The 27,313-nt window shown below is 46.1% G+C and overlaps 2 protein-coding genes across 15 annotated transcripts in view; one reads left to right on the plus strand and one right to left on the minus strand.

Annotated features, from left to right (window-relative positions):
* NDE1 (nudE neurodevelopment protein 1) overlaps positions 1-19,217 on the minus strand; it is a 30,688-nt gene extending 11,471 nt beyond the window's left edge. For 2 of the 9 annotated variants that reach the window (XM_019666098.1, XM_019666095.1), the window contains exons 1-4: positions 15,176-15,241; positions 8,481-8,606; positions 6,197-6,350; positions 1,797-1,945 (exon numbers count right to left, since the gene is read on the minus strand). In XM_019666098.1, the coding sequence (XP_019521643.1) occupies positions 1,797-1,945; positions 6,197-6,350; positions 8,481-8,563 (386 nt within the window). In that variant the 5' untranslated portion in view covers positions 8,564-8,606; positions 15,176-15,241. Of the gene's footprint in view, positions 1-1,796; positions 1,946-2,327; positions 2,494-6,196; positions 6,351-6,808; positions 7,471-8,480; positions 8,607-8,754; positions 8,791-15,175; positions 15,242-17,440; positions 17,481-19,000 lie in introns of those variants that run through there. The other 7 variants (XM_019666092.1, XM_019666091.1, XM_019666096.1 and 4 more) reach the window with 6 other exon arrangements.
* A 114-nt stretch (positions 19,218-19,331) lies between these two features.
* MARF1 (meiosis regulator and mRNA stability factor 1) overlaps positions 19,332-27,313 on the plus strand; it is a 31,950-nt gene continuing 23,968 nt past the window's right edge. For 3 of the 6 annotated variants that reach the window (XM_019666108.1, XM_019666109.1, XM_019666113.1), the window contains exons 1-4: positions 19,332-19,480; positions 22,897-23,098; positions 25,183-25,884; positions 26,617-26,791. In XM_019666108.1, coding sequence (XP_019521653.1) covers positions 22,955-23,098; positions 25,183-25,884; positions 26,617-26,791 — 1,021 coding nt within the window. In that variant the 5' untranslated portion in view covers positions 19,332-19,480; positions 22,897-22,954. The remainder of the gene's footprint in view (positions 19,481-22,896; positions 23,099-25,182; positions 25,885-26,616; positions 26,792-27,313) is intronic. The other 3 variants (XM_019666110.1, XM_019666112.1, XM_019666114.1) reach the window with 2 other exon arrangements.

A 27,313-nucleotide genomic window follows, 5' to 3' on the forward strand; every position in this document is an offset into this window, starting at 1 on the left:
CAACAGCCAAGATACGGAAGCAACCGAAGTGTCCATCAATAGATGGATAAAGACATGGTACATATATACAGTGGAATATTACTCAGCTCTAAAGAGTCATGAAAAGGCATTGAAGAATCTTAAATGCATGTTACTAAATGAAAGAAGCCAATACGAAAAGGCTACATACAGTATGATTCCAACTATATAACATTCTGGAAAAGGCAAAACTGTGGAGACAGTAAAAAGATTAGTGGTTAAGAGGCGTTGAGGGAGGGAAGGGTGACTAGGCAGAGCACAGGATTTTCAGGGCCATGAAACTAGGCTGTGTGATACTCCTAATAGCAGGTACATGCCATTATTCATGTGTCCAAACCCACAGAATGAACACCATCAAGAGTGAACCCTGATGTAAACTGTGGATATTAGGTGACAATGACGTCAACATGGGTTCATGGATTGTACCGAATGTACCCCCGTAGCACAGGATGTTGGTGGTGGGACGTGAGCGCATGTGTGGGAACAGGGGATATACAGACAGACACGCTCTATGCGATCGTCTTTATTTCGCTCTGAATTTAAAACTGCTAAAAAAAAAAAGTATTTAAAAGAAATTTTTTTTTTTAAATGAAGGCAAATGAAACACACGTTCAGATAACCCAAAACTCGGAGAGTTCGTTGCCAGCAGACGTGCGCCACAAGAACCCTACGGGAAGCTGGGAAGCTGAAGGGAAGTGATACCAGAGGGCAGCCCAGGTCCTCAGGAAGGAATGGGCCAGACACGGTCCATATGGGGGGGCATAAAAGGCTACAACAGGCGATCTTTTCACTCTCTTGATTTCAGATACACTTGGCTTTTGAAAGCAAAAATTAAAGCAACGCGTTGTGGAATCCACAGCACGCGTAGATGTAATAATACAGCTATTACGGCTCCAGCATCGAGTCTGAGGAAGGGAAGTGATAAGGTTGCAAAGCTGTGATATTTCACACGAATGTTACAATATTAACTAAGTATAATATCAACCAAGTGGAATGAAAAGTTCAGCATATATAATGTGAGCCCTCAAGAAACCACTGAAAAAATAACGCAAGGAACAGTGGGGGCAACGCAAAGGTCCCACGTCTTCAACAGGAGTGAGGGTCACAGGAATATATGCATGTCACTGTATGTCATTTATACCTAAACTTTCTTCTGGGAAGTAAGCTTTTATTTCCTCGTTTCACAAATAAAGCTGGGTGTGCTGTATCTAAATTTTAACAAGTGTTTTCTAAATTGAAGAAAAAAAAAAAAAAAAGCCTGGCTGGTTCAGACTAGCTATTCAATAAACACTACTTGCTACTGTGAGGATTCCACTAAATAGCAGAATATCAGTTTAAGAAATCCTGTTCTTTGAACAAACACGCTTCTTTCCTTCTTACCTGAGGGCCGTTTTATTTAGCACACGCTTGTCCTTCTGCCTGGAATGTTCTCCCCTCCCTCGGTCCCTCCGGATAGTCCCTATGTACCCCTTAATCTCAGCCTACATGGCATTCCTTTGGGAAGCCTTGCCTGACGCTCTCCCACCAATGGCCCAATCAAGCTATCCTGTCACACGCCCCACAGCACCCTGGACGTGCAGCATGTACTGCTCGTCATTAAATTGTGCTTATTCGCCTGTCGGCCATTTCCTGTGAGAACGTAAGATCCCTAAGGGCGCTGGCTTGGTTTTGCTCGCTGCTGAATTCTCTCAACTCAACACAGTGCCCGGGACCCAGGCGCTGGGGGCAAAAAGCAGAGACGACAGGTGCCAGGGCCTGTTTTGTCCTCCCCGACATACCGTTTTGCTCTTTCCAAGTCATCGTTTGCTTGCTCCAGCTCTCGGATGTATTTCTGCAGCTGATCTTTGATTGCCTTTGTCTGGGCAAGGTCATCCTCCAAGGCAGAGATCTGCCGGTAGCCTTCTGAATGCTGTGTCTCAAACTTTTCCTGAAGGACAAAATGGACAGTGAGTGACCGATGTAAGGCTTCTGAGAAGCCATGTTTATCTGTCCCTCCCCTGTCATCTCCTTAAAACACTGCAGATTAGACCTAAAACGTACACTGTCCTGCTGTAGTGGACACCTGCTCTTTTTAGCCACTGAGGGTCCATTCCCCACAGCCCACCAGCACCCTGGTTTCCTTACGGGATTTGTACCTGCTATTATAGGGTCTTTGTGGGACCAGTCCTCCCATCCCAGTTGCTGAGGTTCCTCCCAGCCTCCTGACACACACCACAGATGTGGACGCTTAAGCAAGTGACGGGGGGCAGGAACAGGGATCTGTCCTGTCCAGGGCGCTTCCTGTCTCCCAGCCCCTAAGCATCCTGTACCTTGCCTCCTCCCAAATCTGTCCTTGCAGCCTCTGGGTGTCAAAAAGCCCCCAGCTATCTTCAAAGCAATCACGTTGCTCAAGGAGTCCACAGCCAAACAAAGCCACATAAGCCTCTCTCCACGCCTCATCGTGGCGGCAATACGACTCCGCGTCACAGGACATCCCTGGGTTACAAAGAGGACATCGGGAATCACAATGGCTTTGGCTGCGTGTGCCTCACAACAAGAGCAGGACGCTGTGTGCTTAGTTTGTCACCAGCTCTGACCTTGTGATCCAGGATACTCCCCTGATGCATGGGGAAGCTAGAACGAACTTCTGGGCCTCTGGGGGAGGGAAGGAAGGAAGGAAAGGGACAAAGGGCGGGGGGGAACCTGTTATGAATTACGAAAGGAAGCTTAGTGTGGTCTGGCTAGTGCTTTCCAAGGCAAGGAGTAGCCCAGATGACTTCTCGATCTCTGTTGACAATTGCAGCGGCTAACGTTTATCATGCATGCTCTGTGCCAGCCTCTGCTCAGTGCGCTACTGACACTGCCTCATTTAATGCCACTTCAGAGATGTGGGGACTGAGGCTCAGTTACTCAATTAGCCCAAAGTCAACTGGCAGCAAATGACTGAGCCAAGATCCAACCCAGGCCACCTGGACACAAGCTCTTAAAACAATGATGCTAAACTGCCCTCGACCGTTTCAATCCAGGTCATGTAGGTGTTTTTCTTTCTCTCTCTCCCTCTCTCTCTCTCTTACACACAACACAACACACAATTATGCTCCCGCTCCTCTTTCAAACTCCTTTGCTTCACCAAGCACCCTCACTACCTTTCCTTTATCTACACACATGAAAAAAAACACTCACTTCCCACAGGAAAGGCCAAGGGTCTAATCAGAAAGTTAAAAAACAGATGAACTCCTTTCTTCGCTCTGCTCCATCGAGTAAACAAAGCTGTTGCTAGGAGCAGGCTGGGTGCACTGGGGAGAATGACGTAATGGTGTGTAGGCCCGAGGCTGGGGAGCCACTGTGAAGAGGCACATCCACGGAACAGGCAGATTATTTACAGGGTGAGGACTGGGAGGGCATCCCACATCCTCGGGCTGCCCAGTCCCCTCCAATCCTGTTTCCTGGCTGTGAGCAGGGGACGCGTCTCCACTCAGACCAGGCCCCCTGCACAGTGATTCCCCAGGCGTGGCTCTGATGACCTCACAACCTTCAGGTGGGTGCATCTCCGGACAGAACAGGACATTACAGGATCCTAGGTCATTAACCTAAATTCAAATGCAGTTTCTAAGAGGATGCAGTTGAGGACTTCTCTGCCAGCATCAAGATCCAAATGATGTCCTTTGAACTCGTGGACATGAAAAGCGGTTGCTGAAATGTTACGCTTCCATTTGGGGCTAATTATAATAAGCTGTCAGCTGATGGAGGCATCAATAGACGCTCTGTTTGATCCCATACAGGCTTTTTTTTATTCAGCTGGCAATGAATAAGCCAGTTGTCAAGAAGTCTGACTCAGTTGAATACATTTCTCTTAGGTGACAAGCATGGGCTGGTGGCACTTCTTTATTGCGGAGTATTTCTATTTCTTCCCTTGCTCTATGCTGTCTCACATGAATGTAATGGGGTTGTAATGAAGTTCTTTTGCAGGTTCAAGGGCTCAGTCTTGAAGCAGTTAATTACTAATTGCTTGGTATTTATTCACCATCCACGTGGGCGTCTTTCGCTCTCCAAAGTATCGTCCATACCAATGATCTTCCTTCCACATAGCTTCCCATCCCCGAGTCCCCTTCTATTTAAGAGCTATAATGACAGTTCCTCGGTGCCAATGGCAGGGGCCAGATACTAATGTCTGCAGGGGCCAAGCTGTTAACAAAAGTGGGCCAGGTTTAGGGATAAAGCAAATGACACTTATCCTCAGTGTCAGAGATGGCGGGCAGTAGTTGGGACGGGGGCAAACTGGAGAGCGCCTGCTCTGAGCAACCACTACTCAGTTTTCTGCTGGTGTGGAAGAACGCAGGCCTGCTGTGACCGGGGCTGCCAGTTCTCAAAGGAAGTCGGAAATCCAGATTTTTACCGCCTCACAACTTCCAATATTGACATTAAATATTTTAAAAACGCTAAAGATATAAACTTCGCTATCAAAAGAATAAACTGTACAGAAACCCTCAACTCTAGTTACTAACAGCACGCTGAGGTATTTACGGGGAAGTGTATAGATGTCTGCAGTTCACCTTGAAATGCACCACAATGTTAAGACAGATTGATGGAGGGATAGATACGTGATAAAAAGCCAGTCGGGCAAAGGTTATTGGCAGAGCCTGGGTGGTGGACATACAGGTGTTCACTGGAAAATTCTTTCAATCTTGCTGTGCGCTTGAAAACTTTCATGATCAAATGTTGACTAAAAACCACCAAAGGCTAAGCAAACAGCATCGATGGGCCAGACTGACCTGTGACGGCCGCTCTGGGCTCTGTGGTCTACAACAGAAAAGCCTGCGCTCCACCGCTCCGCTTCCAAGGACTTCGCGGTCTTTCCTTTGCCCCACCCCTCCCCCCCCACCCCTCAATCCCCAGTCCATGTGTTGGCCCCACTTTTCCCCACGTGCCAGTAAAGCCAAGACTCCCAAGGTTCACTTGACACTCTTTCTTGTCTGTATTGATGGCAGGTCCACATTAACTCTTGGTCAAGCCCTGCGCACCAAGATGCTGACCACACACACCCCTCACCTCCCAGCACCAGCCCATGTCCCTCCCAGCGCCTGGAGGGCACTGTCTTCACCCCATGCAGGTCTTTCTCTCTCTCAGGAGGATCTCACCGTCAGTACTATGTAACAGCATCCTTTCCCTAATGCTTCCTGGTGTTAGGTTTGTCTAGCCCACGAAGTTTCCAGGGGAGGCAAGGGGCACGTCTCCTTCCATCACGTGTTATCCCCGGGCACACACTGCAGGACCTTGGCTCTTTCCCGCAGCAGCTCATCAAAATTTACATGGGGAGCTTTATTAAAAAAAATAAATAAAGATATGCAAACATGCCGGGGCCCCACCCAGACTTACTGAGAATAGGAATCTGGGGCGGGGCTGGGTCTGGGCCTGTCTGATGTTTACGAAGCTGACCAGGGGACCTTCCTGGCGGCGAGGGCTGAGAGCCAGTCTGTGGGGCACAGTTATACTGAGTGAGCATCTGCTGAGCCCAACAGAATGTCCAAAGGCAGGTTGACCCGTTAGAGCAGTGGTTCTTCAGATACTTGGCAATGTCTACAGATATTATGGGTTGTCACAAGCTGGGGGAGGGGGTGCTGCTGGCATCTAGTGGGTGGGGGCCAGTGAAACATCCTACAGTGTACAACTCAGCCCCCACACCAGAATCATCTGGCTTCAAATGTTGACAGTGCCCAGGTGAAGGGCCTGCCCTGGACTGGCATGGTCCAACAGAACTTTCTGCAATGATGGAAAAATTCTGCAGCCCCGTTGTCCAACAGTGAGGCCCGCTAGACATCGGGCAACTGAGCACTGGAAGTGCGGCCAGTCTGACTGAGAAGCTGAATTTATCTTATGGTAATTAATTTCAACAGCCACTTGTGGCTAAGGCTACCACACTGGACAGCATAAGCCTGGACCTTATACTATAAAGATCAGCCATTCTAGTGACACTCTATACGCTAAAACTGTCTCTTTTCACATGCCTTATGAGATGACAGACAAACCAAGAATGGCCCTGGCGTCACGTGGGTGACCTGCTTCACACAGAGCTCCTCCCATCGGGACACAGAGTTCAAGCACCACAGCCACTCAGGGCCACGGCCCCTCACACTGCAGGGCTCCCAGTCACACACGCCACCCTGGAGGCCTGTCGCTACCTGCGTGCGTTTCCTCTCACCTTGATGGTTTCTAGCTCCATGCGAAGGCGGTTATTTTCTGACAGGAGGTCCCTGTTCCTGGTTTCAATCTGCTGCAGCTGTGTCTCCAATTCGGCTTCATATTCTCGGCTTCCCTCCTGGAATTCTCGGAGCTCCTCTTGTGTATTCTCTGCCCTACGGCAGAGTTCCGGGATGTCAGAAAATAATTGAGCATTTACACGCTGCTGAGTGCTATACAGGGGTCTTATACAGCTCTTTATTCAACTACCTTTAGAGGCAGAAACTATCCTTATCCTCATTTTACAGATGAAGTTGAGACAAAATAAGTGACTTGTCTCAAGGTCACACAAGAAGTCAGAAACAGAGCTTGGACCTGATCCCAGCAGTGCCGGAGTCCAAAGCCATTTCTTAACTGATTCACTCTTCAATCAGTCATTCAATATACAGTTTTTGAGCCCAACATGTAGTAACTACACCTTGGACTGTGCATCGTCTGCAGATTTACTTATAAACAAACATTCGCTTATTACACCCCTATACTGGGTCTGTCAAGACAAAAATCATGATTGCAGAAGATACACAACCTTAACACAGACAGTGAAGATACCGAAGTTGTTAAAGGTTTTGCTTACCTCGGTGCAGTCATCAAGTCGAGTGGAGATTGCAGCCAAGAAATCAAGAGAAGGCTGAGCCTCGGAGGGACAGCAATGGAAGAATTAGGAAAGATCACCAAGAACAAAGCTGCGTCATTAGAGACTAAGGCTGAGACCACCCACACCCTCGTCATCCCAGTTACTATGTACAGATGCAAAAGGTGGACAGGGAAGAAGGCTGATGGGGAAAAAATGGACTCATCTGAAATATGATTTTGGAGGAGAGCTTTACGGATACCCTGGAACTCCATCCAGAAAGACAGACCAGTGGGCCTTAAGAGCAAATGAAGCCTGAAACATGGCTGGAGGCAAAAATGAGAAAACGGAAGCTGTCCTACTTTGGCCACAGCAGGAGGAGGGAGGGTTCTTTCGAAAAGACAGTAATGCTGGGAAAAGAGAAGGCAGCAGGGAAAGAGGGAGACCGAATATAAGATGGATGGAGTCCATAAAAGAAGCCCCAGGCAGGAGTCTGCAGGAGCCGAGCAGGGCTGTGAAGATGGGACACTGCAGGTGACACTCATTCATAGGGTCGCCAGGAGTCAGAGACGACTCAATGACACGAAATACATACATATATTGTGTCCCTACGCCATCCCAAACACCCCATACTAGCTTCTCAATTCTTAAAAATGCAAAGGAGGGCCGGCCGAGTGGCGCAATGGTTAAGAACTCGCTTGGGATGCCAGAGGGCCCCGGTTCGGATCCCGCATATGAGGGCCAATGAACACTGCCCTCCACAGCTAAGATGCTGAACAACAGCTCAACCTGGAGCTGGGCTGCCGTGAGTCGCCTGCGACGGCATAGGCTGCAGCCCCTGTGGCAGTGGGTTGCCATGGGCTACCGTGTGTAGCCAGCAGCCAGCGTGAGCGGCCAGCAGCCAGCGTGAGCAGCCATCAGCCAGCGTGAGCGGCCAGCAGCCAGCGTGAGCAGCCAGCAGCCGCAGTGAGCGGCCGTCCAGAAGCCGGCGACCGATCTGCCTCGCCCTGGAAGAGCACAATGATGGTGCCAACTTGGGCCAGTGAAGCAACGTCCTCCACAACTAGACTGAAGAACAAAAAAAAAAAAAAAAGCAAAGGACATTTTAAAAAATATCAGCCCGAGTTATCTTTAAGTCGAACTAAGAACAGAGACATTAGAGGGATTGGAAGAAGGCCTCCACATGGAGATAAGAGTCCATAAGAAATAAAAGAAGCAATGCTGAACACACACATTCTCTCCCTCTCCCCGTCCACGCACTGAAACTCTGGTTTCAGATTTTAAAATCTGCAGCAACCCATTTTGCTAGGCACAGGGAGAAGTTCTTCCCCACACAGGAAGCACTGATCAGCTATGGCACCCGGGAAGGAATAAAACCCTGCGGGGAAATTAGATGGGAAGTCGCAGTTTGCTGAGGACCATCAGCTTTGAGGTTCAAATCCTAGCTCTGCTACTGACTGGCTGTGTGACCTTGGCGGGCAAGTTACGTGCCTTCACTGAGGCTCAGTTTCCTCATTTTGTAAAATGGGGGGATAAGGATTTCTTCAGGGGCACTTGGAGATTTCAGTGAGATAACGACTGTTAAGCTTTCACGGTGCTTGTCACATAATACGCCAACAATAAACGTCGCCATCATTCTGAGAACAAAAAGCAGGGTGACCTTTGAAGAACTGACCTTTGCTTGTAGGTCATAGCCAGATCTTTCCAATAGTTGGCTTCTTCCTCCTCGGAGCTGAAGGTCTTGCCCGAGTCCTCCATTGTGAAAACGGGGGATGAGATCACTCCTCCTGTGGCATGGTGTCTAGGAGAGCAGGTTTTAAAATTATTACTCACATCTGGTTAAATAGCTGACTTTAATGGGGAAAAAAAAATTCCTGAACTTTATGTTGGATTAAATGATAAAACATTTAAAAAAAACTAAAACTAAACCCAGACAGACTATAACCTACCCGCATGTTATATTCTGGACATCTCCTGGGCTTCTAGCTTAGGCAACTGGGTGCCACCACCATCCCCATCACCAGAGATGCAGAATATCAGAAGTCTTTAGGGCAAAGGGATAATAAACCCAGGTTGGGTCATTTTTTTAGTTTGACATGCCTGTGACACATCTCCACGCGAAACAGAATCTGAAACTCAGGGCTGAAGTCTGGGCTAATGGTACAAATTTAAGGGTCATGCGTTTGTAGCTGTTTCGTCCCTTTTTCTTGGGACAGAACCACTGGGGAATCTAATAAGGACTATTTATGAAACTGTGAGGAATGCTAGCATTTGAAAGGTGGGCAAAGAAAGAAAACTGTAATCGAAGGAGACAGAAGAGAAATAAGAGAGATGAGAACCAGGAAGTGTGAGCTGCCCTGGGAGGAGATGGTTTCAAGGGGGAAAAAGGGAACGTTCCACAGTATCCAGGACGCAACACAGAAGCTGAGAAGATAAGGACTGGAAAATACCCACGAGACTTAGCGAAATGTTGGTCACTGGTGACGTGAGCAAGAATAGTTTCATCACAGTGGAGGAGTAAGGGGGAGGTGAGGAAGAGGAAGTCCACAGGATTTTGGAGAACTGGGTGCGACAAGAAAATTGGACAGTAGCTAGAAGGGAGTGGGGGACAGGACCTTGGCTCTGAGGACCTTGAGACATCCAGAGCAGAGGTTAGAAAACACATTCTACTAACAGTTGTCAATTTATAGACTCTGCTGATAGAGCCTGTCGATGTGATAGCTGATTTTCTGAATTTATTTAAGGCTCTGAGCTTGTCAAAAGGTCATCAGGAATCCAAATGAGATGTCTCCAACGTTCCTGTCCTTCCTTCAAGGAGGCTCACAGTCTGCTGTGTGTCCTTGGGGACAAAAGAACGGACGCAACCCCTCACTTTGCAAGGCATAACCAACAAGTTGTATTTGGGGCTAAAAATACAAACCACTTGGCTAAAGATGTTAGTGTTGACATGGACACTATCACCAACTTCTAGACCCCTGGTGGAAATTGAACTATTTATATTCGAGCACAGCACTCATTCACAACTCTACATTTGTCAGTACCTGCACGCACATCTTCTGTACCTAGTTTCTCTCCCTTTCTCCGTTCAGAGAAAACGTCATGTTCCCTCCCACTCACCCTCTTCTGGGGAAGTTTCCCTGAAAGCTTGATCTAAGCAGAGAAGCTCTGATAGAGTAGAAAGCTGTTAATTTGCTGATTTTTTCCAATCCAGGATTCTTTCTTCCATCTTTCTGTAACAGCACCCCAATATTACCTACACTCATTCCATGGACTTGACATCAACTTCTGCATCTGGGAGAAGGCGCAGGACTATTCATGCTTCCAGCATCAGTAACTGGCTCAGGGGTGGACTTAATCCAAACTAACCAAAGGCAGGGGTGGGCCTAACCCAAGCTGAGCCAATGACGGGTGGGCCTAACCCAAGCTGAGCCAATGACGGGTGGGCCTAACCCAAGCTGAGCCAATGACGGGTGGGCCTAACCCAAGCTGAGCCAATGACAGGAGTGGGCTTAACCCAAGCTGAGCCAATGACAAGGGTGGGCCTAACTCAAGCTGAGCCAATGATGGGGTGGACTTAACCCAAGTTGAGCCAAAAAGTGCCCAGGCCCAGGTCTTCTGCAGAACTATCAAGAAAGAAACCCTCTGGAGGTGTTAACTAACCTTAATGTGGTAATCATTTCACAATATGTACACACATCAAACCATCATGGGGTACAACTTAAACTTACACAATTTTATATGTCAACTATTATCTCCATAAACCTGGGGAGGAAAAGAAAGGAACACGTTCTTCCCACTAGGGTTCGTGAGATGGTAGGAGGTAAGCCCAGGGCTGCCAGTAGTCATCTTTGTATCACTAGGGAGAAGACTGCCTGAGAATGAAGCCAACACAGAGGAAAACAGGACCAAGAGGTCCTGATGGTATGGTTAACACCTAGATCCAGTTGTATCTGATTTACAGTTATGAGAAGTCATCAACTCCCTGTCTTGGTTGGATTTCTGCCACAACAGAGTTCTAATTAATTTATAGAGTGATAGACCTTGTATACCGAAAGTAAAAAGGACAGAATATAAATAACAAAAATTAACATGGCAACAGATAAGGGTAAACCTGGGTCTGGCACTCCCAGCTCAAGCCACAAGCTCTAATGAGCCCACACCTCACTCACGGGCAGACACCAAACCAAAGTCTATAGCGCCCAGAGCCCACGGAACTGAGTACTGTGTGGCCATTCATGATCTTATTGAAGGCAGCCCCAACTGCCTGGCACGAGGGGCACTCTGCATACAGTAGAGTGAGAAAGCGAGGACGTAGGAACAATGCAATGTACATTGACTTTTCCTACTGTTTGGAAAAAGATCACATCCAAGGTTGAACGTTATTAGTCCCTGCCTACTTCTCTAAATGTCTCCCACCCCCTACCCTTTGTCCACTTCTGTTCCAGCCACACAGTCTTCTTTTCTGAACACACCAAGCTTGCCTGACCTCAGGGCCTTTGCACTTGCTATTCTCTCCACCTGGAATGCTTTTTCCTCCAATCTCTTCCCAGCAGGTTTTCTTCTTGCCATTCAGATCTCAGCTGAAAGGTCTTCCTGGGGGAGGCTTTATTTGAATACCCCACCAAATACCCACTCTAGCCCTTCACTATCTTATTAACCCTCGTTTCATTTCATCAGTTTATGAGGGGTTTTTTTGCTTATCTTCCCTTGCTGGAATGTCAGTTGTTGAGCATAGGCACCTTTTCCATCTTTTCCATCCCCAATGCCTACAACAGTTTCTGGCATATAACAGACACTCAGTAAGTGCTCGTGGAAAGAATGCACAAAAGGGAAGTCAGGGATTGGCCACAGGCTGGAAGGGGGTGTGAGGTTAAGGAAAGGCAGGAAGCAAGAGACCCTTTGAAGGCTCCTTTATAACTTACATCTGTAAACCCCTAGGCCACTGACCAGGGTGGGGAAAACCCCTCTCTCCCTCAGCACATCTCATTAAAGGGAAGGGGTTGGGGGTAAAGGATGCCATGCTGGAAACGGGCCCTGCCCCAGGTTCACATGATAAGGGGCATCTGATACTGTTAGTGGAGTTTAGTAACCTTCATCCTGCACGTCTAGGAGTTTTAGAAAAGGGATTCTTAAAACACTGATATTGTGGCCAATGAGGTTTAACACTTAATCCTCAGGAAAGAAATGAATTTGAGATGTTTTAGGAGGCGCTTCCATTGCGGGAGAGGCTCTAATTACAGCCACGCTGATGGAAAGAATCTGGTTTGGGGCTTTAGGGACTGGGGAGGAGCTAAGCAGAGAGCTGAGCGTATGTCACAGGCTGCACACTCTGACTCCTTCGACTAAAGGGCAAAAACAACAGGCCTGGCATTTCACCCAAAACCCCCTGCATTTTAAAAACAGTCCTCAGGGAAGACAAAGAAATATACTACAGGCTAAGAGGGAAGGAGTAACAGCTAAACGTCAGTATGTTATGAAACAGCAATCTTACAAAGATAAGATTCCTCTGTCAGGTGAAAATGTCTCAGAGAGTTCTAGTGTGCATTGTTCTCTGCTACAAAAAGCAGGTAAGATACGGTAACTTGCAAAGGTTCCCTTCTTCCAGCATCATCTACTGAATTGTATCATCACCTTCTATTTGCAGTGTGCTGGGCATTTAATAAATTATTTTCAAACAACTTTTCCTCCTTGAAGCCATTCAACTGTAAGAGTAAGCAAGACAATCAGTCGGTTTCTTAGAAGTTGGAGCAGAAACAGTATGCCTTGCCCATTTCTATAGGTGCAAGTGAGCAGCAGATCTCAACCAGACCCAGGTGCAAGGGTGGGGGTGAGAGGTCGTTACATTCAAGTTCAGGGTCTCCCTGGGGTTGCAAACAAGACCTGTTTTGCATCACTTAGATCTACGACTCCTACAAAAATGAGTTTCACCAAGCTTTTTTTTTTCTTTTCTTTTTTTCCTGGCATGTCTTGCATGGTTTAACTTAGAAAAGCCTGAAAACACCCTGAGACACACACCTTTGATTTTAAAACTACAATAGAAAAAAAACAAAGCCGTCTCTCTTGGCTTCCCTCGGAGTGAAGAAAGCTAAGGCATGCTGGTCAGGAGGAATACACACCTATAAACCATCAGGAATTAATTCACCACCCTTCTCCACCCCAACCCCAGTCCTTTCCAATCAAAACAAATGGAAGAGCTGAAGGGAAAGGGAGTGAAAAAAGGTGCCAAATGCCAGCAAGTGCTCCAACAACTTCTATGTTATGGCTCAGGCTTTGCATTTGGCATAGGTGACATCACTGGGGCAGAAATCAGTCAAGAGTCAGCAAGTCTGGCTTCTGTCTTTGTGCTTTCAAAGACTGCAATGATCTACCTACAAAAACACGTACATAGGCATGCAAGGACAGGTGCTCAAGGGTGTACACCATCATTCACTGATGTGGAAACTGGAGAAATTTAACTGTCCACGGAGGGTTGATGGGAAACCTATGCAGCTGTTAAGAAGAATTGCATGTATTACTGTGGAAGAAAGCTCATGATATGTTAAGAAAGCACACCATTTTTATTTACAAATGCATCTCCCTCTCTTTGCATACAAAGGATCTGGAAAGATGTACCAGAGCCTGTGTAAAGCAGGCAGTGCGATGAGACCTTGTACCTCACACACTATTATATACATTGATTTTTGCAGGAAGCACATATTACTTTTGAAATTTTAAAAAGCTTAAACTCAGACAAAAACATGGAATAGCTATTATTCCAGGATAATTTTATTCTACTGAACCTAGATGCCAGGGACAGAGTTTTTCCTCCTGTGGTTCCCATCCTCCATCCTTTTTCAAACATTTCTGAACACCTACTAAGTGCCAGGCACAGCTGGGAGAGGCAGATAGAAAGCACCTACATCAGTACTGGCTGCAAGCAATACTAGCAGTGACACCAATTTTCTGTACCCAGGTGCGTTCGCTCATATTAGCAAATTATCTTGTAAGGAAAGGAAGTGTCATTTCTCTGGGCTCACATGTTCTAAGGCAAAAGAACACACTTTGGAAACAAAAATAACATCTGAACTTAGAATAAGCCAAGTTAAGAAACTGTTATCCAAAATGGGGCAAAATATACCAACCAGAGGCACCTGAGACTTCAAGGTCATAGATCACCTGGATCTAATCCTATGCAAAAGATACTAAGAGAAAAGATTGAATACCAGTGTGTGCGCTGGTGGCGGAGCGCGCGCATGCGCGCGAGCCTGTGTCCGTGTCCGTGTGTGTGTGTCCGTGTGTGTGTGTGTGTCCGTGTCCGTGTCCGTGTCCGTGTGTGTGTGTGTGTGTGTGTGTGTGTGTGTGTGTTACAAGTGACTGGGAATCACTGGGATTCAATCCCTCTTCAAAGCACCCTACTCATGTCCTAAAATGCCCAGCGCAGGCTCTGTCAAGGCCATTTCTTTAAGACGAAAGTTAAAATGGGCCTCGGGCTTAAAGGCAAAACCTGTACGAATCCTGGAGAAAGAAATCAAGGAAGCTCAGACCCTCAGGAGGCAGAGAGCCTGGGAGGACTGGAGGTCCTGCAGCTTCCGTAGAAGCGATGTCCAGGGGGTGGCGGGGGTTTCCCATGACCTCAGAGAGGCAGGAACGCCCAGCTACTGCATTCAAGCTGTAGAATAAGCGTTTTCATCCTTTATCCAATCCGTCCCCAAAGTGCTGTCTGGGGAAATCTGAACCGTCCTGCAGCAGAGATCTGAGAAAAGCGGAGGGAAGGAGACGGTTCCAAACACGTTCCCGCAGGGAGGGAGGTGCCAGGAGGAAGGAGGTTTTTGGAAAGAGGCCTGCACTGAGGGTGGAAACAGGGTGGGGAAGTGGGCGAGGAAGGCCGGGAGGAGTGAGGGGGAGATGAGGGCAGCAGGAGGAACGGGGGTGGCGGGGATTGAGGCGAGGCAGAAAACAGGGCGAGCAAAGAGAATAGGGGGCTCAAGCAGAGCAGTCTGGGGTGGGAGGGGCTAGGTAGGCAGAGCAGCCGTTCTGCGGGGACTGGGGACGAGGTGAGTAGAAAGACCGAGGAAGTCAAGGAAGGAGGGGAGGGGAGGGCAGCAAGAGAAAGTTGGCAAGGACGAGGAGCCGGACGCGAGACCACAAGAGTCGGAAAGCACAAAGTTAGGAAGGGACGCTCCAGAGAAGCGGGATTTTTGAGCCCGGCGCCCGGGAGCGGCGGAGTCCCGGCGGCGGGGAAGAGACGCGCAAGCGAGGCGTCCCGGTCCCTGCACAGCGGCGGCCGGGGGTCCCGAGAGCGCGCCGGGGCGGGGCAGGAGAACTTCCCGGGGGCGGTGGCCGTTCCCGGGCTGCCCCCACCCCTGGCGGCGGCTACAGCTCCCCACTTACCCTGGCTCGGGCGACGAGGACGGGCGGCGGCAGCAGAAGCCGCGGCGGCGAGGCTCGGACCTCGGGCCCCCGCCCCCGCCCTAAAGCTCGCGGCCCGCGGCGCTCATTGGCTGCCGCGCCACGGGACCGGTCCGCCTCGGCCAATCAGCGCCGAGCAGCGCCTTTTGGAAACTTTTTCCAGGGCCAGGGCCCGGCGCGGCCACGCGGCGGCCCTACGGCGGCTAATGGGAGCCGGGGAGGCCCTGGCTGCCGGGCGGGGACTTGGCCGGCCTTGCAGGATGCTGGCTGCGCCCGGGACACCCGTCTAACGGGGTTGAACTTGCGGGCCAACGCACTTCAAGAAAATACGACCCTCCCGCCCCCTTAGCACAGATGGCATTTTCCCCAAATCAGAAGAAAACACAAAGATCCAGGTCTGCTGAGGCCAAGCAATGCCCCTCGTTCTTCCAATTCCTTTGCACCCAAAATAAAAATTTCAACATTATTATCTTCTTCAAAGGCCTCAAAACTTGGTAAGAGTTTGGTTTCGAGCCTGGCTTTGCATCCTAACTCTGCCCCTTTCTAGCTCTGTGATCTTGGGCACGTTCCTCTCTGTGACTTAGTTTCCTCATCAATAAAACGGGGTTCGGTTCGCGATAGGATTCTACCTCGGAGGATTATGCAGAGTCCAAGTGAGTAAACTTGGCATTTGTAAAACAGTGCTTAACACATAGTTAAGTACAATTATGTATTTGTTAAGTGATCATGATTTTTTAATTGATTATGTGTCAGGCACAATGCTAACTTCTTGACATGGGTTTTCTCATTTAATTCTCATGGCAATCTTAATTGTTCACCAACAATGATTTATTGAGCATTCATGCTTATAGCAAAATAAGTGTCACACAAGATGCCTGTCCTCCCAAGAGCTTATAGTAATACTAAGACAGAAACGCACTACACCAGCAAATAGAAAAAGTAAAATAATTTTCTGACTCCGGTAAGTGCTACGAATAAAGCAAGGTCCTGTGTTAGAAAGGGGTTGGGGAGGAGTCACTTTAGATAAAATGATCAGGCCACTCGAGATGACATTAGAGCTGAGGCCAAGATGATGAGAACCACAGGAAAGCACTTTTATTGTCCTCATTTTAAAGAGGAGAAACCTAAGGTGTGGGAAGTTAAATGTATTGCCCAAGGTCTTATTTCTTAGTAAATAAGAAATCAGCCTTTAAAGCTGCGTCCGCTTGACTCCTACACAAGTGTTCTTCAGCATCTACCCTAGAGGCCAAGGGATCTTCGCTCCTGTTGAGGATTTCAACCACACTCAGAATCCCTCCTGCCTCCCTGCCATGATTAAGAATGACCTTTCTCTAATTCTACTTTATTTTGACTCCTTGCTAGTTCCTGAAGCTCAAAGACACAAAAAGGGAACCACCACCTACGTCAACAGGGTTAAGGAAAGTACCAAAATGTCTTTCGGGAAACTTCCATTCGGGTCCCAGGTACCAAACACTAATAAATCATGTGTATCCTCCTGACATTTTTTGCTCTTATGCTGTCTTTCCCTCCAGAATTTTATTGACCCTCACCATCCTGTGAGGTTTCTGGACAGGGAATAATCACCCCAGTTTACAGATAAACTGAAGCACGAATTGATGAGGTACCAGTCCTGACTAAATGGCACTTGATCAAGTCGTTTAAACTAGTTGGTTTTTCAATTTCTTTTATTTTTCCATTTGAAAGAGGAGAGAGCACGTTGACATGACTGTCATTAAAACATTCATCAGGAACAGGAGTTTAGGTAAATGTCATTAGGTAAAACCTTAAAAACGAAAGGGACATTTTGTGTACTTGAACACTTGACCCTCTCTTTCGTCAACTTATTTTCCCTGTAGAATTCAGGTATGAATGAGCAGAGCGTGGTTTCTCTTAAGTCCTTCTAGCATAATTTATCATGTCAAGACACTAAACCCAACCTAACATAGATAGAAGTTAATGGGGGAGAAGCTCCTTTAGTGGCAGCCAGGTTAATTTAGGAGCCGAACTGAACGTAAAGTAGCTGCTCAACAGCACAAAAATCAATCTTCATCCTGGTTTCATAAACATGAAGATTATAGTTTGGACAAGGAAAAAACTGCAACTTACTCTTACTCTCCAATAAAAGAGTTTTCCTAGCAAAGAAATAGGAATAAGATTAACAGAGGCTATGCTTAAGAAAATATATCTTAACAAAAATGTTAAAGCACTATTTCATACAGATCAAATTGTATTTTAATTCATAATTACCTGCTTCCAAGGGCTGGTATACTCTGCTCAGGCTAGTTTTCTACAAAAAACAAACAAACAAACAAACAAAAATTGCATTTCTTTAAAGATTATTTGTAATTTAGACTTTTCATTCACTTTCCATTTAGTGTGATTGATTCATTTTTATTTACTGCATTTAACCTGTTGAGACTAGGCGCAGCTCTGGACTTGAAAGAATGCCAGACAAAGTCAAACAAAATGTGTCTGCTCTTTCTTTATTACTGTTTTGTGGCTAAACCCTTTTTATTTAAAAGGCAATTAAAATCCCCACAATTGCTTTGTTTCCTTCTTTATATTTTTTTGTTAATGTGGCCTATGTGCAGAGATACCCCACTAGGAAAAAAAAAAAAAAGAAAGAAAGAAAGAAAAACACCCCTAAAGAGAAGCAATATTTGGTTTGGTACTTTGAAAAAAACAAAACGCTAGAAAGAGGGTTGCTTTTCCATCTGTTCTAATTCCCACTTGGAAAATACTCCCCACACACAGATCCAATGAAGATTTACTCAGCAGTAATAAATACCTACGCAGGCAGATGTGTGTGTACTTGTCACCTGCCTACTGGAAAATGAAATTCAATCACAAAGGACTCTTCAACTACGTGTTTGATCTTGCCCTCCACAACACAGGTCTACAAGGATGTCTATAGGGATGTATTAGCTTCCCCTGAAATTGACCCCACTTACTGCAAATTGCCTAATGCAATTGCCTCACGCTGCAGACTTCAGGGGGAAAAAAGTTATCTTTTGGCCATCGCTGCTTGCTGATTCTTTGGCAAAGTGAACCTGTGTCTTGCCAAACTTCAGAAATAAACTTTTCCATAGTCTTCAGCTAGCACATCCTAAACTATGTCTAGATTTACATACAGCTATGTGCTTTGTTCTCCTCATTTGCAACAGGAAATAGCGAGCAGCTGGCTGTTTCGCAAATAACCGTTTTGCTTACTTAAAAAAAATTTTTTTTTAAATTTTAGGTAAAATTAGATTGTGAGGGGGGACCAAAAAAACAAAAAACAAACCAAAAACCGAACGTGGCCTATCTATCCACCTATATAAGCTGTTAGCGGCCTTTTACAATTATTAAAGCCTCCTTTCTGCTCGCCCAGCCTGTCACTGGAGAAGTTGTGTACTTTTGTAATGAGCTCTGGAGCAGGGCTTTTAAAAATCAATTTCTCTTACTAAAGTCACGAGGACCTCTTAATGGCTGGTGACAATATCCAGCCTAGTCTTAGCTCTCACACTTTATTTTTGCCAGGTGGGTCGTAACTCGGCGAGAAACCCCACGGGCCGGAAGGACCCGGCGGTCGGCTCTGTGGGCAGTTTTTTTTTTTCTACACTCGCCACTAGGTTGCACTAGATTAAGGATGCTGTGGAAAATATGCGTCATTTAATTAAAAAAAAAAAAGAAAAAATCATCACGTGACAAGATGAGGGCGGGAGGGAGGGGGAGAGAGAGAGAGGAGAAAGGCAAAGCGATCGGGGTTTCCATCGAAATCCCGTTTAAGTCCATTTCCCTCAAAAGATCGAAAGAACTGAATTGTACCAAATCCTGGTGGGCAGGTTTTTCCCCGGGTTCCACCTCACAAGCTCCCGAATTCTCCGCTTTCAAGTTCCTTTCCACTCCACAACTATAAGCCAGGGGCGAGACCTTCTTAAACTTGGGGGTTCTGCCCAAAAAGCCGGGGTTGCCCCCCGGGAAGGTCCCTATTTAGGGGTTTATCGGGAGGGGACTGAGCCTGACGAGGCTGCAGGGCCGCGAGGCCCCGCCCCCCCCGGGTTCCCAGCACGCCCCGCGCGGGGAGAACGCGGCGGCGGGGGAGGGATGGAGGAAGGGGCGGAGCGAGAGGGAGAGAAGGGCGTCGGTTTTGCGACAGGGGCGGTGCGGTGCGGAAGCGGAAGTGGAGGGTGCGCTTGGCGGCGGCGGCGGGAGCAGCGGAGTCGGGAATCAAAACAAAGGGCCTGGGGGGGGCGGGGGGAAGGCGGTGGGGCCGGAATGTGAGCGGAGGTGGAGCTGGTGGCTCAGGTGAGTGTGCTGGCCGCTCTGGGAACTAGTTCTTGAGGAGCCCACTGCTCTGGGACCCCCCAGGCTGCATGGGAAACAGTGCCCCCCCTTCCTCTGCCCATTGCTGGAGGAGGTAGGGGAGGTTGACAAGTCCTAGGGGAAGGACTGGGACTAACCAGTCAGGCTCCCACTAAAGGTTCACGTCCGTTCTCGTCCGTTCAGGACTGTCACTGCTGTCTTTTTTTGGGGCGTGGGGTGTTTGGCTCCTCGCCCGCACCTGTCTCGCTACTCCCTGTGGTACCTCCAGGTGTGGAAAGCAACCTTTCCAGAGGAGTGTGCACAATTGGAAGGTTAAGAGAGGAAGACGGGGCGGGTGCTTTTGCAAACCCTCCCCCCACCCTCCGAGCGTTTTACACCTTCCTCGGTTTTCCAACACTCTAGGGTGTAGCGTCTAGTTGGACAGATAGTGTTGTTTTCTTAGAGGTTAAGCCACTCCCACTACTAATTGTAGCGCGACACCTTGATACACCTTTTAGAGTTTCCCAAGTAACCTTTCTGGTATTACCAAGAACTTTCCAGTTACATTTGTGTCTTTTGGACTTCCCACCATCTCTGAACGGTGAAAATTGAAACCTGATTTAAACGGTCTTCCTAGATATTTATTGAACTCTTCATTCGTTCAACAATTATTGATAAGTGCCAGGCACTGTGCGAGATCCAGGGGATACAAAAATGAATAGAAAACATGATCCCTGATGTCATGGAGTTTATATTCAAGTGGGGGGCACAGATTAAAAAAAATTATAAACAAGATAATTTTAGATACAAGAGCTGTGGAAAAAAAACCCTAGTAAAGGGATGTGTAGCCTTCGAGGACTAGAGTGGGTGTTAAGAGAAGGCCACTGCTAAATTTTCTACTTTGATTATCTCATTTAATCCAAACAACAGCCCTGCGAGGATGCTACTATTATTATCAGGCCCATTTTACAGATGGGATCTGAGGTTCAGAGAGCTTGTGAGTTGTCCAAAGCTGCACAGATAGGAAGCAGCAGAATTGAGGATTAATAGCAAGACAGTCTGACTTCAGAGTCTGCTCTCAACCATTATCTTAATTGCTCAAAGACTCTGCGAGATGATGTCAGAAGTGAGACTTCCACTCAAACCAATCTTGCTTTGGCTACCTAAGTTCCTTAGTGGGATTCCCAGGAATAATTGGGGAAATTTCCAGGTGCAGGTCACTAACAAGTTAATAATACATTTGTATTTTCTGTCATTGTGTTGAGCAGTAGTGAAGGCCCCCTTGGTGTGGTAAAAAGGGATGGACAAGCCTGGTGGTTCTGCCCCCTTTCTAATTGTGTGATTTGGGACAAGTTACAAATTTCTGTTTCCTTCTCCATAAGTTGTGGCCAATTTCTCTCTTGTCTATCTCACAGATTTAAGGTGGAAACAAATTACATAAATGGATCTCATTGTCTGGTCTTTTCTATCATTATAGCCCTTGGCCAAGCATAGGCCTGCCACATAGTTGATACTAAGTAAATATTTGCTGAATTTTGAAATGTTAAATAAAAATGCTTAGCAAACTATGTTGTACTCTACCTGTCAGCACACTTTCAGGATTGGCCTTGAAGAGGTTTGCGAGAGCCTGTTGAAGTTGAACATTACAAATTTTTATGATCTAGAAGAGATTGTGGGGAGATATAAGACCTGTATTTAATAGGAAAAACAAGTACCATAACTTAATAACATTGTGGCTAAGAGTTAACTCCATCTATCTATTCCAAATAACTCCTAACTGTATACTCATGTACTAGGTAAACAGCTTTCTTCATTCCCGTATCAACAAATATTTACTTGGTCTAGTCTACGTAGCCAGGCCCTGTGCTTGGCACAGGCAATACAGTGGTGAAAACAGATGGTGCGCTCCTTTATCTAAGTTTTTTTTTTGTCCTCCTCAATAATGTTGTGAGGGGGACAGGAAAGGAATTAGCCATACTTTCCAGAGGAAGAAACCAAAACTTAATGAAGTTTTGTAGCTTCAGCATAAGAGCCAAATAGTAAATATTTTAGGCTTTGTGGGCCATATATATGTCTCTGTTGCAAATACTCAACTCTGCAATTATAGTGCAAAAGCTGCCACAGACAGTACTTAAATGAGTGTGGCCATGTCTTGATAAACTATAGACACTGAAATTTGAATTCCATACAATTTTGTGTCATACAACATTTGGATTTTTTTCTAACAATTAAAAAATGTAAAATACATTCTTAGCTTGAAGGCCATTTAGGTACAAGCAGTGGGCTGGTATTAGCTGGCAGGTCAGTTTGCACACCCCTGCTTTATGTGATCAGCTCTTACATATAGTTCTCGTATGGTCTTCTTGCCCCTCACCCTAATGTAGACATTAAACCACTTGAAAAGAGCATCTTATCAGAGAAATAACCATAAGAAATTCTTTCCTAGAGGCCCAGATTAAATTTATGGAACCTAAGTGAATAACCTTGAAATGGCCATGGTAGGTAAGAGTGGGTGGTTGCTGGGGTATGGTGGCAGGGACGTGGAAGTGGGATTCGGTTGTCCTTGCCATTGGCAGGCTGCCTCCATGCCCGATGGCTGTTATTGATTTGATCTGCTTTCGCTGTACTGTTTAAGCGTTGTTACCTTGGAATAGATACAGTACATCTGTGATTTGAGATTTCTCTGGTTTTTTTGGTGGCATACCAGACTGCACTTTCATAATCAGTAAATAGAAATTGGTTTGATTTGTTCTGTAACAGAAACAAAGTCAGAGTCCACAGAGGTCACTTAATTTGGACCCTCCATGCTCATGTCAAAGACACAGTGAGATAAGTCACTCATAAATCAGTTTCAGAATCTCACAGAATTGGCAGTAAGGACATGTGGTGGTTCTTCTTTCTTGCAGAGAGAAATTACATTCTCTCTGCTGTTAATTTTTTGACTCTCACAAGTTGAGTCTTTAGGGAGAGACAGTCGATAAGAATTAGGAAAAACTATAGAAAAAGTTTACTCAGGGCTGGAGGAGGTTGGCTCCAGTCAGGTGAAGATGAGCGGTTACACTTAGGAATCTCCGGGTGTCTAAGATTTGGCTACTTCTCTCAAGTGTGGCTGTTTATAGAAGGAAATAGGGCTCATCCAGAGCTCCTTTTTATTTGAAGAACTATGGAACCAGAGGAATGGAAGATGATAGGTTTTTTTTTTAACTCGGTTGATACAGTTAGAGTTCAAGCATAAACAGTCAACCCCGTTTACCAGATTTCAGTAACCTGTAATATGCTTTGATAGCCATTCTATTTTAGTTCCTTAAGATCTGACTTGTTGGGAGCCACTGCACCGTAAATATAGTTGTAGGCTCACATTTTAATAGTAAAATGTGTACTTATGCATGTAACTAACAAAGCAATCTCACTCTTCACAGGGTGGAAGAATGAAAGAAAAGAAAGATGAAAGGATGTTGAACCACTTTGGGTGGCTGTATGATGGAAGGAAACGGAACTGAGAACTCCTGCAGTAGAACTCCTGGATGGCTTCAACAAGATAATGACGCTAAGCCATGGCTTTGGAAATTCTCTAATTGCTTTTCGGGTCCCAAGCAGATGTTGCCACGTAGTCCCCAAACGGTAACTATGTGCAAGACTAAGGACCTAGCAAATTCCTAATGCAGATAGATGAGAGGGCCATTTGGTGTGGGGCAGGCTCTCTCCCTGGAGTCTGCTGAGTTTTCCCCTGTGTCCTGCTTATATCCCTCCTTACAGCACATTGTTGTAACTCCTGACTCAATGAGAGCATAATTTTTTAACTCCTGCACTTCTACTCTTAAGTCTCAGAAGATGCTTTAAATATTTAATGTTAACATTTTGGGAAGATTTGTTTCTCATTAACGTCACAGATTCCAAAGATAAAATCCGCCTTGTAGAATACAGTTGGAAGAAAGTATAAAATAGATTTTATTTTACTATAGCCTTCTGAGCGTTGACTCTTATAATCAAGGAAAAAATTGCTAGGAACTTCTTGACACTTTTTCTGTTCAAGATTTCTCTTGAATATTTAAATATATCTCTGATTTTTTCCCTTGTCTTTTCATAGTGATTTTGACGTTTTTCTGATTATATTTTGGGTATAATGGTACCACTTTTCTATTTCTTTTTTTGCTGTTGTGTTTAGGATTTAAACGAGACTTTATGATGAGTTTATATGAAGGTATGAATAACTTCTCAAAAAAAACTTAAATGCCCTGTCTTCTCCAGGTTTTCATTATGTAGTTATCTTTGTTGCGTGGCATCAGTAACTTGGGTCCTTTCAGAATTGTTGTGCTTTAGGGACAGTTGACAGTAAGGGTTGGCAGCTCCAGCAGGCCTTCCTGTGATGGCAGATCTGGCCCTTATGGTGTCACATGGTACAGAATTGTGCTCTCACCTGTGCAGCTCCAGCCACTGGGTTTTTGTCCGTGGCATCCAGAATTGAGTATGTTCAAGGGGACCAACTCACAATAACCCTGCCCATAGAAGCCAGATCTACGCAAATCAGAGTGCCAATTCATCTCCAGCCAGAACTGTAATTGCCAAGAGGGCAGAACACACTGATTGTTAGATGGTCAGCTCATGGCTGTTACCCCCATTTCAGGAAATGTCTAACTAGAAATCCAGATTTCTCCTGGATGAGTGTAGATCACACAGCAAAAGCAATGAAATCATGGCAGTCAGATGAACCCTTCTGTGCTCCGAGGGACGAGCAAGTCTTAATCTCTGTATAAGGGCATCCTGTTCATCTTAATAGTGCCTGCCATCAGCCCGTGAAGGTTCTTGATTTCTTGGGTCTCCCTTTAGTCGCCGGTACTCAGCTGAGAGCTGTATGTGCATGGTCTCATTTTGTTCTCCTAACAACGGTAGGAGGTACATCCTGTTCCCAACTGAAGGCTGAGGAAATGGCAGTGTGGGGAGGTTAAGTAACTTACCCAAGGTCATAAAACTGTTGAGTGTCACATGCCACCCAGGCCTGTGACACCAATGCTATGCGCTTTATAAATATACTGGCCTCCTGTGTCTATGTTGGAGGCATATAACAAACTATTTTCTTTGTACCTTTTCCCAGATAATTTTCTAATTGCTGTAATTCTTTTCACCGGCTACAGAGTAATTATTGGCATTATTATGACTGTAGGTCATGATATCCTAGGGTTTGCTAAATGCCATCAACACCACATTTACAGACCTTAACACAGATGGCCGAACTCACCCCTAATGTGTGGAATCTTGTTCTCTGGAGGACCGTCCTAAAACCCCTTGTGATCTGACAGCAGGAACTATTAAGTATTTTCCTCAGAGCACTTGGCTTGCAAGCCGTCTTGATTGAATGCTGTTTGTGACTGCGTTGTTTTCATACCACTTATATCGTCTTCTGGGAGGCAAAGGGAGGTTGTCAGAGGGAGTAACTGAGGCACAGATGGGTAACCGGGCTTGCTAAAGACCTCTCCCCTCATCTCTCAAAGTTCAGGAGGAACACAGCCTTAATTTTAGTTGTGTTTCCATGCTCACCTCCTGCAGACCTCTCTAGAATGGCCCTGCTTTTAGCAGCCATTCCATTTCGTTTGGTCATGATCAAGTAGTATGAACAGGATTGAACACTGTTTCCATGGCTGACTGCAGTAGGATGTAACCAGAAACCGCTGGCCTCATAAAATTGTGTTCTGATTGTCTTTCCTCAGAAAGAGTACATGGAGAACAAGAAAGCTGCTGTGGAACTAAAGGATGTGCCATCTCCCCTTCATGCGGGCTCCTCGCTTTTCCCAGCAGTCCCGCTTCCAGATATTCATTCTCTCCAGCAACCTAAAATACAGCTCTCAGCTGTCCCCAAAGTAAGCTGCTGTGCTCATTGCACTAATGAACCCTCCTCCACTTCACCAATGCATCTTGGCAGTGGCGGTGGCGGTGGCGGTGGCGGTGGTGGAGGAACCGGGAGCTTGATTCACAGGGGCGCACGGTTAGACTCGCAAAGCACCAGGACCATCACGTGTCAGGTGGGGTCAGGGTTTGCTTTCCAGTCTGCGTCTTCCCTCCAGAATGCCTCGGCTAGGAACAATGTGGCCGGCATTGCAAGCGACTTCCCCAGCATGTGTCTAGAAAGTAACCTCTCTTCCTGCCAACACCTGCCCTGTTGTGGAAAGCTCCACTTCCAGTCGTGCCATGGGAACGTGCACAAGCTGCACCAGTTCCCGGCTCTCCAGGGCTGCACCTCCACTGGCTACTTCCCCTGTCCTGACTTCACAAGTGGGGCTCCGGGGCACTTGGAAGAGCACGTGTCACAGCCGGAGCTAGTGCCTCACCTGTGCACCAAGTCTCTGCACCTAAATGTGGTCCCTCCAGTGTGTTTAAAGGGCTCCCTGTACTGCGAAGACTGTCTGAACAAGGTTGGTATCTTTTTATTTCACATGGTGGGTGCAGCCGAGGTTTGAGGAATGACTTTTTAAAAGCGGATATACCTTGAAAATCCTTTTTGGGGGCATGAGGTCGAAGATCCTTCCGTGATGTAGCTTTCTCCCCATCAGCATAATTTCTGGTCTTGAAAGAAACAAAGAGTAAAGGGATTCAGAAAACTAGGGAGTAATTATTTATGTACTTTGTGTTCTTCCGGCCTCTTGTAACAAACCTGTCACTCACACACGAACCTAGTTTGGCAAAGCCTCGCATTCTGTTTTGTCTTAGAAGGCTGGAGCATGGCTGCGATTCCTTATAACTAACACGCACCCTATACACGGACCCACTCATGTAATTTCGGTAACTGCATGTTGTCCTTTTGTAATAATTTGGGGAGCTTGAAACTTGGCCTCAGTCACCCCTGTGTTTCAGTGGAGACTTTAATTCCCTTTATGTAAAGTGTGGCTGAGGTCTGCATTGCGGCAGCTACGTGCCCCAGAATGGAAACGTCTGATCATGTGGCAATCTTCCCTGACCATTTCAAGTCACTTGAAATGAGTTTATTGATAACTAATAGTTCTGGGAAAGATGATTTGAAAAGACGTTTTGATCAGAGGTTAGCAGGTAGAAAGGAGAAACCCTTAGAATATGTTTTCAGTTGTATATAACTCTGTCCTGAAATGATGTATCCGAAACATCCTTTTTTCACAAAATTTTTAAAACAGCCGGCAAGAAATAATATAATCGCTGCTGCTAAAGTCTGGCCAAATATACCACCTCCAAACACGCAACCTGCACCTGTTACTGTTCCTCTGTGTAACGGCTGTGGAGCCAAAGGATCAGGGAAGGAGACCACGCTGTCACTGGCGACCAATCTCGGCAAAGCTGCTTCAAAATTTGGTAAATGACAGTATGGTATACAATGTGCATATTTGGATAGCTTTCAGTATCTGACACTAACTGCATTTCATCGCCTTTAGAAGATTCCTTGTGGTTCTAAAGCTACTATGTGTACGTGAGTCTCCATTTCCATGTCTTGGTAAACATCTTTTTATTTTTATAGACGAGTTAAATGATTTGCTGTTTATGTTGGGCTGAGGCTATTTGAGATCAGAAGCTGTATATAGAAAAATGAGGAGTGTGTTAGGAGAAAAAAGTGCTGGATGGGACTTGGTACCAAGTTAGGTTCATAATCACACTTGTTAATTGTATCCTCCCTAGAAGGACTTAGTATTTAGAAAGATTTAGTAAAGGGTGGTGAAAAACGATATTCGAAAACCTAAGGTCATCACCCCCACCCCCAAGTAGTTAATGTAATATTTTGCCTTTTGAAAACATTTTTTAAATAATTAAACATTTTTAAAAGATTAAATCATGTTAATGCAGCCTTAAAAATCATTTAAAATCCAGGACAACAAGAAA

The sequence above is a fragment of the Hipposideros armiger genome, unplaced genomic scaffold (assembly GCF_001890085.2).
Source record: "Hipposideros armiger isolate ML-2016 unplaced genomic scaffold, ASM189008v1 scaffold_460, whole genome shotgun sequence".
NCBI classification, from domain to species: domain Eukaryota; kingdom Metazoa; phylum Chordata; class Mammalia; order Chiroptera; family Hipposideridae; genus Hipposideros; species Hipposideros armiger.